At 54.9% G+C, this 9,415-nt stretch overlaps 1 protein-coding gene across 1 annotated transcript; it reads left to right on the top strand.

Moving 5' to 3' along the window:
- Positions 1-61: 61 nt before the first annotated feature.
- On the top strand, positions 62-9,250 carry KLF1 (KLF transcription factor 1). Its single transcript, XM_082379755.1, has 4 exons — positions 62-290; positions 4,901-5,107; positions 5,766-6,606; positions 7,794-9,250. The coding sequence occupies exons 2-4, from the start codon at positions 5,021-5,023 to the stop codon at positions 7,967-7,969; spliced, it is 1,104 nt and encodes a 367-aa protein (XP_082235881.1). The 5' UTR covers positions 62-290; positions 4,901-5,020; the 3' UTR covers positions 7,970-9,250.
- Positions 9,251-9,415: the final 165 nt, after the last annotated feature.

The raw sequence follows: 9,415 nt of genomic DNA, 5'->3' as shown, positions 1-9,415 counted from the left end.
GACTCCGCTCTTTCACGGCTCTGCCTTTTAAAGGGGCCACGGCAGCCTTGCAGGCGTAAGCGGGCGCGCCCAAGCCGAGGCACCTTAACCCCTTTAAGGGGCGGAACAGAGAAGGGGCGGAAGGCTAGTGCGCCAACTCGATTGGCCAGCTGTATTCCTGCTCTGATTGGCCCTAGGAGGGAGCTCGGCCCACTCCTGGTGGTAGGGGGCGAGGGCAGAGTCTGGAGTTAAAGTAGGCAACTGAGGCACGAGAAAAATGAGTCCTAGTACCCAGGAGACCAGACCTCAAGGTCTCCTTTAATGGGGTACTCTGTGTGGGAGGAGGTGGGCTCTGGTGGGCGATCTCAGCCCAAGCTGTCTGCCAGTCTGTCCCAGGAAGCTTGCTAGCCACATGTGACTGTGTGACTTGGTGTGATTCCCTGTGCTTTGTGATTCTGTGCGGTTGATTGAGCCTGAGTGACTGTGTATCTGTATGTGAATGGGGCTGACTGTTTCTGTGACGTTTTGGGGCTGTTGACTATGGGTGGTTGTGTGCCTGTGTAACTGTGACTGTGTGTGGCTGAATTTCTTTGTGGTTTCGTGTCTAATTGTAAGCTCGTGTAATGGTATTCTGTGTGATCGTGTGTTTTTGTGGTACTGTGTGCATGACTCTTTTTTTTATAATTTTTTCAGGGCTACTGATTTTTTTAAAATTTTTTATTTTATTTTATTTTATTTATTTATTTTTGGCTGCTTTGGGTCTTCATTGCTGCGTGAGGGCTTTTTTCTAGTTGCGGCGAGCGGGGGCTACTCTTCGTTGCGGTGCGCGGTTCTCTCATTGCAGTGGCTTCTCTTGTTGCAGAGCACAGGCTCTAGGCGCGTGGGCTTCAGTAGTTGTGGCACGCAAGCTCAGTAGTTGTGGCTCACGGGCTCTAGAGCACAGGCTCAGTAGTTGTGGCGCACGATCTTAGTTGCTCCGCGGCATGTGGGATCTTCCCGGACCAGGGCTCGAACCCTGTCCGCTGCATTGGCAGGCGGATTCTTAACCACTGCGCCACCAGAGAAGCCCCATGACTCTGTTTTGATGGCTTTCTCTGTAGATGTGGCTGTTATCTTTGTGAGAATATGACTAGATATTTTTATGTATGTCTGGGCGATTGTGTATAACTATATGTGTCAGTGTGATTTGGTCTATGTGTTGTGTGTGGTTGTGAGCTTGAGTATATAGCTGAGTGAATGGCTATGCTCACCTAGATCACTTTTATGAGCACTTGTGAGGTGTGCTTTCGAACCTGGATGTATCATGCTTGACCATCTCTGTATCTGAAGGTCACTCATCTACCATGACCCTGTCCATTTCCCAGTTGGGGAAAGTAAGGCTCAGAAAGCAGATTGGTCTTGCTCAAGGTCACAATGGACCAGGTGCAGAGCAGGGACCAGGACTGGGATCCAGGCCTCCTGCTTCCCAGGACAGACCCCTCCCTGCCCACCCAGGAACACCTCTTCCCACATAGACAGTCTGGGTAGTTGTCTGTGTAGAATGCTCTGTCTCACACATTGTCTCTGACTGAGTATGATGGGAGTAACTGTGAGACTGTGTCTGAAGGTGATCACTAGCCTGCATATCCCCAAGTGCCTGAGGCCTGGGTGTGTCTCAGACTCTTCCACTTTCTGGGCCCTTCTTGCCCTTAATATCCAAATAAAATGATTTGAACTCTCCTCCTCACTCAGTAGGGAGTCCATCACCACCCTGAATTGTCTGGGATTTTGCATAACTCTAATTCTTCTGGACACCTCCCTCCGCCAGAAACCAATGGCCTCCCTCCTTCCATCCCTTCCTTTCACCAAAGCTCCCTGTCCTGGAGTTGTTGTGGATATTGGAGTTCTCTGTAGGGGGGTGTAGAGGGTGATGACGGCATACACATTAGGAAACCTAAATTGAGGCTCAGGCCTTGCCACCCAGGGAAGTCTGCCATCCGTACTGGCTACCTGCTCCCAGAGGCCTTATCTCCCAGCCAGATGCCCACACCTCCCCCGGACCCTCATCCTCTTGCCTCACCTTTCAGAGCCAAACATGCCTGTTAGTGCTTTATCCTAAATCAAGGAGATGTCTCCTCAAGAGACACTCTGCTTTCCTCTCCAGGAAACCACTCTAATTTCAACCATTTTGTTTGATTGAAGTGAAATTCACATAACATAAAATGAACTTTTTTTTTTTCGGCTGTGCCGTGTGGCTTGCAGGATCTTGGTTCCCCGACCAGGGACTGAACCCCAGCCACAGCAGTGAAAGTGCCGAGTCCTAACCACTGGACCGCCAGGAAATTCCCTAAAATGAACCATTTAAAGTGTACAGTTCACTGGCTTTTAGTATATTCACAATGTTGTGCAACCACCACCTCTATCTAGTTCCAGAACACTTCCATCACCCCTGAAAGGAGACCTTATACCCATTAAGCAGTCACTCCCCATTTCCTCCTCCCCCCCAGCCTCTGGCAACCACTAATCTTTCTGTCTCTGTGGATTTGCCTATTCTGGATATTTCATACAAGTGGAATCATATAATATGTGACATTTTGTAACTGGATTCTTTTACATAGCATGTTTTTGAGGTTCATCCATGTTGTAACATGTATTAGAACTTCATTACTTTTTATAGCTGAATAATATTCCTTTGTATAGATGGACCACATTTTGTTTATCCATCCGTTAATGGACATTTGGGTAGTTTCCACCTTTTGGCGACTGAAACTAATGCTACCGTGAACATTAGTGTACCAGTACTTGATCCAGTACATGTTTTCAGTTCCCTTAGGTATATACCTAGGAGTGAAATTGCTGGGTCATATGGTAACTCTATGTTTAACTTATTGAAGAATCATCTTCCACAGTAGCTGTACCACTTTGCATTCCCACCAGCAGTGTACAATGGTTCCAATTTCTCTGCATCTTCACCAACCTTTGTTATTTTCCTTTTTTTGTTGTTGTTAATAGCCATCCTAGTAGGTTTGTCGAGCTGGTTTTTACATTACATTTTTGCTCCCCCCACCCTTGTTGCACATGATAATTTTTTGTCTTTTTGTGTGATGCATTTATGGTGCACCAACTCTGGTGATGTGCCTCCGTCTGGGTGAGGTTGTATGCCTTTCACTATCAGGGTGTCTGATTTCATGTTAGTGTGGTTGTGTTTGGGTGCGCCCCCTGTGGTTGGGTATTAGTAGTTCAGTTGTGTGACTAATTACATACAGTATCAGAGACAGGTGGCTGTGACTATGTAAGGTTGTAGTGTGTGATCGTGTCTGTGCCTGATGTATAACTGTGTGCCTGACTACATCAAAAGTGTGTTTATGGGGCTTCCCAGGTGGCGCAGTGGTTAAGAATCCACCTGCCAATGAGGGGGACACGGGTTCGAGCCCTGGTCCGGGAAGATCCCACATGCCGGGGAGCAACTAAGCCCGTGTGCTACAACTGAGCCTGTGCTCTAGAGCCCGAGAGCCACAACTACTAAAGCCCTCGAGCCTAGAGCCCGTGCTCCGCAACAGGAGAAGCCACTGCAATGAGAAGCCCGCGCAACACAACGACGACCCAATGCAGCCAAAAGTAAATAAATTAATTAATTTAAAAAAAAAGAAAAAGTGTGTTTATGAATTGTTGTGTGGATGTGTTTTACACTTTTGTGTCTCAGGCTTCGTCTGTGTTTGATGGGACTGTGTGACTGCATCTTCTATAGTTCTGTGACAATATATCCAGGATCCTCCATGTGTCTGTTCGGTTGTGACTAAATCGTGTGTGTGACTGTGTGTGATTTGGGTAACTGTGTATGATTGTCAGCCCCTGATTATGAATTCTATGTCTGAGGGATTGTGTGACTATAACATCATGTAACTAACGTAGTGGATGGTTGTTTTTTGCGCCTGAGAATTGTATGTCTGTGCATGGTCTTTGTGACACACAGACACACAAGTATTTGTGCAGGGACTATATGGGGTGTGTGACTTAGGGACCAGGAGATTTGTGTCATTATGTAATTGCATAGTGTGTGTGTGTGTGTGTGTGTGACTATGAGCTATGTGTCTGTGATGTGTGTCTGTGTCACCCACCTGGACTCCCTTGGCACCACAGTCTCTGGTGCAGAACCTCAGATTCCCTCCCCCATGTGGGGTAGAAATCAAGAAGCAGCCAGGTCTCCTGCAGGTCAGGTGTTTCCCATGGCCCGATCCAACGTTCCCATGCCACGCAGCAGAGGGAGTCACCTCCTCCTTCCCAGCCCCCATCACGCGGGAGCAGCTCTAGTTGCACCAGCCTCAGCCTCCATGCAGCTACTCTCCCTGCAACGCCGCCTGGGGTGGGGGGGTGTCCATGGTAGACAGTGACGGCTGATTGGCAGGGGCCTCTCCTGCCACTGGGCTCAGACCCTGGAAGCTCACTACCCAGGAAATTTAAAACCAAGTTAATCCCCAGCCCCCAGCCCTCCCACTCACCAGGGACAGAGCCTTGGCTGTTCTGGGCCCCCACCTGATAGCAGCCTCCAACGTCTGGGGAGTCTGATAATGCTTGGCTTGGCAGGGAGTTCATGCCAAGTCCCGCCATCAGCACAGTTGCTGCTGTTTATGGGGAAGGGGAGAGCTGCAAGGTCCTGGTCAGGGGCAAGGGGGTCTTGAAGCTCCTTCCCAGAATCCCCATTCTGCCTGTCACCCCTTCTCCAGGAAGGTAACTGAGAACAGGCTCCAAGTTTCTCCTTCTTTGGGAACCCAGTGCCTCACTTTGCCCAACCCCTGAACCCCCAGCCCCTGAACCCCCAGCCCCTGAACATCTGATTGGCTTTGGATACAGGATCATTCTTTATGGCTCAGCCCCAAACAGGCCTAGGCAAAGTCTGTTCCCCCAGAAACGGTGACCCCCACCTTTGCCTGCCCCTTATCAGGGGCTGCAGCCAATCAGCTGAGAGCAGAGAGGAGCCCTCCAAGGGGCCATCAGAGCCTCAGAGCCCACGAGGCCGCCAAAGGAGAGGAGGCCTGAGCCCCAGGGTGGGCACCAGCCAGCCATGGCTGCAGCGGAGACCGCCTTGCCCTCCATCAGCACGCTGACCACCCTGGGCCCCTTCTTGGACACACAGGAAGACTTCCTCAAGGTGGGGCCAGTGGGGTCTAGATGGGCTGCCAGGGGTTCCGGGCCCAGGCCACAGAGCTGGGGGATCAGGTCTGAATCTTGCCTTGGAATTCAGAGACCTGGTCAGCGCTGGGTGTCCTCAGTGCAGGCCAGGGGTCTGAACTTGGTCTAAGGGCCTATTTCTGTCATAGAAAACTGAGGCTGGGAACTGAACAACTCAGGGATCTAGGCTCAGTGAGACACCCCCAGATAGATATCAGAGGGAAATGGCAGATGTGTCTAGGGGACATCCAGGAATTAATCTTGGAATTAATCTTGTTGGGGGACAGGGAAGAAGAGGAAGATTCTTGGGGGAAACTGAGGCAAGGCTGAGCCTCCCCCAGCCTTCCATTCTTGGCTCTGCCACCCCTTCCCCCTTGCCTGAGTGTGGCTCCAGATAATGTAAGCCTTATCTCCTGTCTCCAGCCTGACAGATAGACCTCTGTCTCTGGAGCTGAGGTGGTGGGGGGAGGGGGGGAAGGACAATGTGAGGGACAGACTGACATGACAGACAAGCAAACAAGACCCCTTTATTGAGCCCCTAGCCAGTCTGCCCCCATCAGGGCATCCGGCCCCCACCGTCTCCGGGCAGGATACCCTGGTGTCCACTGAAGCTTCGTGCTACCGGCTCCCTCCCACAGTGGTGGCGCTCTGAAGAGGTGCAGGACTTGGGCCCAGGCCCCCCCGACCCCACAGGGCCACCCCTCCACGTGAGGCCTGAGTTGGAGGACACGCCCGGGGAGGACGAAGACGATGAGAGGGACGCGGCTACCCCCTGGGACCTGGATCTCCTACTCACCAACTTTCCGTGCCCAGAGCCGGGCAGCGCGCCCCAGACCTGCGTCCCCCAGACTTGCGCTCTGGCGCCTGGCGAAGGTTCCGGGGTGCAATTCCCACTGCCGCCCGAGACTCTGGGCACGTACGCGGGCGGCCCGGGGCTGGTGGCTGGGCTCTTGGGTCCCGAGGACCACCCGGGCTGGGCGCGCCCGGCCCCACGAACCCCGGCTCCCGATGCCTTCGTAGGCCCAGCCCTGATTCCAGCCCCCGAGCCCAAGGCGCTGCCGCTGCAGCCGATGTACCCGGGACCGGGTGCGGGTTCCTCCGGCAGCTACTTCCCCCGGACGGGGCTTTCAGTGCCTGCAGCGCCGGGAGCCCCCTACGGGCTGCTGTCCGGGTACCCTGCGCTGTACCCGATGCCGCAGTACCAAGGGCACTTCCAGCTCTTCCGCGGGCTCCAGGCTCCGGCGCCCGGTCCCGCCACGCCCCACTCCTTCCTGAGTTGTCTAGGGCCCGGGACGACGGGTGCAGGACTCGGGGGGACCACAGGAGACCCAGGAGGGACCGCAGAGGCCGCACCATCCAAGCGCAGCAGGCGATCGTGGGCGCGCAAGAGGCAGGCTGCGCACACGTGCACGCACCCGGGCTGCGGCAAGAGCTACACCAAGAGCTCTCACCTGAAGGCGCATCTACGCACGCACACAGGTGAGGGGGCGGGGCCCGGTGCAGGGGCGGGGCTGGGTGGGACCTTGGGAGCCAAGAGCTGCAGAGGAGCTGGAAACCCGGAGCAAGGGGCGGGGCTAAAGCGAAGTCTCAGAGAAAAAGGCTGGGCAGAAGGAGCTGGGGACGCGTCTGGAATATCAGGAGCCGGATGGGAAGTAGTGCGGAAGGCATATGGGGACGGAGAGAGGACATGGAAAAGCTGGGAAGCATTTCAGGGAACCGAGGGCTAAGACCTGGGCCAGGGACGGGCCGAAGAGCAGAAAGCCAGGCGAGCTGTGTAGGGGCCGGGGCTACAGGAGGGACTGCGGGGAGAGGACAGCTCGAAATACCAGGGGGGGCGGCCAAAGACCCAGGGTTCAGGTTTGGGTCAAGCGGGAGCGGAGTTAGGTGTTCTGGGGCGGTAGCCAGGAGTATAAAGAGTGGGTTGCTTGGTTAGACTGTAGGGGGCGTGCTGGAGCTCAGGAGAGTTAGTTTCAGGGGCCCGGACGCAGAGGCCGGTCCTGGAGAGCAAAGGGAAATGGCTGGGAAATACAGGAGGGTAGGCATAGGAGGAGAAGCCGGGTCCCAAGGAGCCAAAGACAGGGGAGGGGATGTGGAACAGAGGCGGGGTGGAGGAGGAATGAGGCCTATGCATAGGGGTCCGCACAGAGGATGGGGCCACGTGTACAGACACGTCCAGGAACGCAGGGAGGAGGGGCCAGGTCTAGCAGGGGGAGAGCATACTCACTGGGGACAGGGCCTGGAACACCAGGTGGATTTCGGGGCTCAAGGGCCAAGGCCAGGGGCAGGATTGGGCAGCAGCTTCAGGGTCCCCTGGTGCAAAGGAGGGGCTGGGACATAGGGGCAGTGCCAAAGGACAAAGATTGTGACGGCATTAGGACGCAGGGGCAGGGTACCGGGCACAGGAAGTAGGGCTAGTAGTGTAGAGGGCGCGACTTGTGACCAGGAAATGAAAAGGGGCCTGGCGCCAGCAAGAACATAAGAAGAAGGGTCGGGGTAGCAGAGGCCGGCCCTGAGTGCAGATTCAGACCCTTCCCGAGAGTGTCTCCTTAAATTTCACGACCTAGGCGCCTCACTTGCCTCACCCTAGTCCCGGCCAAGGCTAGGAGGGAGGACTCTGGGACCAGGTGTGGGGGACAGTGGCTCTCAAGGGTTCCTCATCCCCCCAGGGGAGAAGCCATACGCCTGCACGTGGGATGGCTGTGGCTGGAGGTTCGCGCGCTCCGACGAGCTGACCCGTCACTACCGAAAGCACACCGGTCAGCGTCCCTTCCGCTGCCAGCTCTGTTCGCGTGCTTTTTCGCGCTCGGATCATCTGGCCTTGCACATGAAGCGTCATCTTTGAGCCCCGCCCCGGCACTTGGACCTTTTCTGGGGACTGGGGTTAGAACAAGAACGGACCCAGGCACGGTGGTTTTCCCTCGGATGAACCCTCGTCCGGACTCTTGGTCCCACAGATCCACCAAGGACTGGCCCATAGACAGACCTGGGGGAGCCTCCAGCAGAAGTTCCCACATGTCCTTGGCCACAGGGAGCCACAGTCACACACGGTCATGTAGACCGAGCGAGATAGGCCTCAAAATAAACGGACTCAGGTGGATACTTAGATATTTCTGACAAAGAGACAGACCCTCAGAGAGCTAGACCATCAGACCAGCTCACAGGTGGCCCTAGACAACAGAGGCGTTGTAGGGTGAGGCTTCCCAGAGACGCTGGTTCTAGAAGAAGGCTTCACACTGTGACTCCTGAAGCTCCACATAGTGGCTGGCATTGATGTGAATGGTTATGGGTCTCGTAAAAATGCTCCTCCCAGATAAAGCTTCAGTGTTGGTCTGAATTTGTGGGTTTTGGGTGTGGAAGTTGGGAGGAAGCTTAACCCCAGAGGTGATATTGGGGAGCTATACACACACTCACACCCTCCTCTCCTAAAACTGGGCAACCCTCCTCAGGCACTTGCAGCCCGTCCTTCCCCCACCCCAAGGTCAGGCTACATTGTCCCTGCCTCCTGCCTCGAAACCCAGGGACATTCACAGGGACCATCTTCCTCCACTTAAGAATCCTCAGCCCGGGGGCTTCCGGGGCTTCCCTAGTGGCACAGTGATTAAGAATCTGCCTGCCAATGCAGGGGACATGGGTTCGAACCCTGGTCGGGGAAGATCCCACATGCCGCGGAGCAACTAAGCCCAAGGGCCACAGCTACTGAGCCTGCGCTCTAGAGCCCGCGAGCCACAACTACCGAGCCTGCGTGCTGCAACTATTGAAGCCCGCACGCCTAGAGCAGGTGCCCCGCAACGAAAAGCCATCGCAATGAGAAGCCCGCGCTCGGCAACGAAGAGTAGCCCCCGCTCACCGCAACTAGAGTAAAGCCCACGCGCAGCAACGAAAACCCAACGCAGCCAAAAAAAAAAAAAAATCCTCAGCCGGGTCCCAGAGCCCCGTCATCCTTCACCCTGTCATCATCCAAAGTGACCCCTTGGCTAGCTCAGCGGCGGTGGCGGGGGGGTGGGGGGAACATGCAGAATGAAAAGGGGGAGGACCAGGAGAGCAAGCGCCCTTTAAGGGAGCAAAGGCCACGAGAGTTGGACCTCAGGCTGTAAGGCAGGAAAGGAAAAAAAAAAAATCCAAATTTGCCTCTGACGGAGAAGCCAGGGGAGGAGCGAGGTTCAGTGAAAGAGTGTTGATTGGGATTAGCCAGAATTGAAAGAGACGGAGGCAGGGCCTACTGGAGGGACGTGGGCTGTGATTGGCCAGGAGTAGAGCCGGAGGCCGGACACTGGAAACCACCTGGCCA

The sequence above is a fragment of the Balaenoptera borealis genome (genome assembly GCF_965194805.1).
Source record: "Balaenoptera borealis genome assembly, chromosome: 2".
NCBI lineage: Eukaryota > Metazoa > Chordata > Mammalia > Artiodactyla > Balaenopteridae > Balaenoptera > Balaenoptera borealis.
The sequence above is the reverse complement of the archived record's forward strand: the minus strand, read 5'-3'. Positions and strand labels throughout refer to the sequence as shown.

What these genes read in the sequence shown, in the direction of transcription:
- KLF1 (XM_082379755.1), top strand. Translation starts at nt 5,021, where the DNA reads ATGGCTGCAGCGGAGACCGCCTTGCCCTCCATCAGCACGCTGACCACC. An exon ending in CACAGGAAGACTTCCTCAAG is followed by an intron (nt 5,108 to 5,765) that starts GTGGGGCCAGTG and finishes TCCCTCCCACAG; the next exon opens with TGGTGGCGCTCTGAAGAGGT. An exon ending in GCATCTACGCACGCACACAG is followed by an intron (nt 6,607 to 7,793) that starts GTGAGGGGGCGG and finishes TCATCCCCCCAG; the next exon opens with GGGAGAAGCCATACGCCTGC.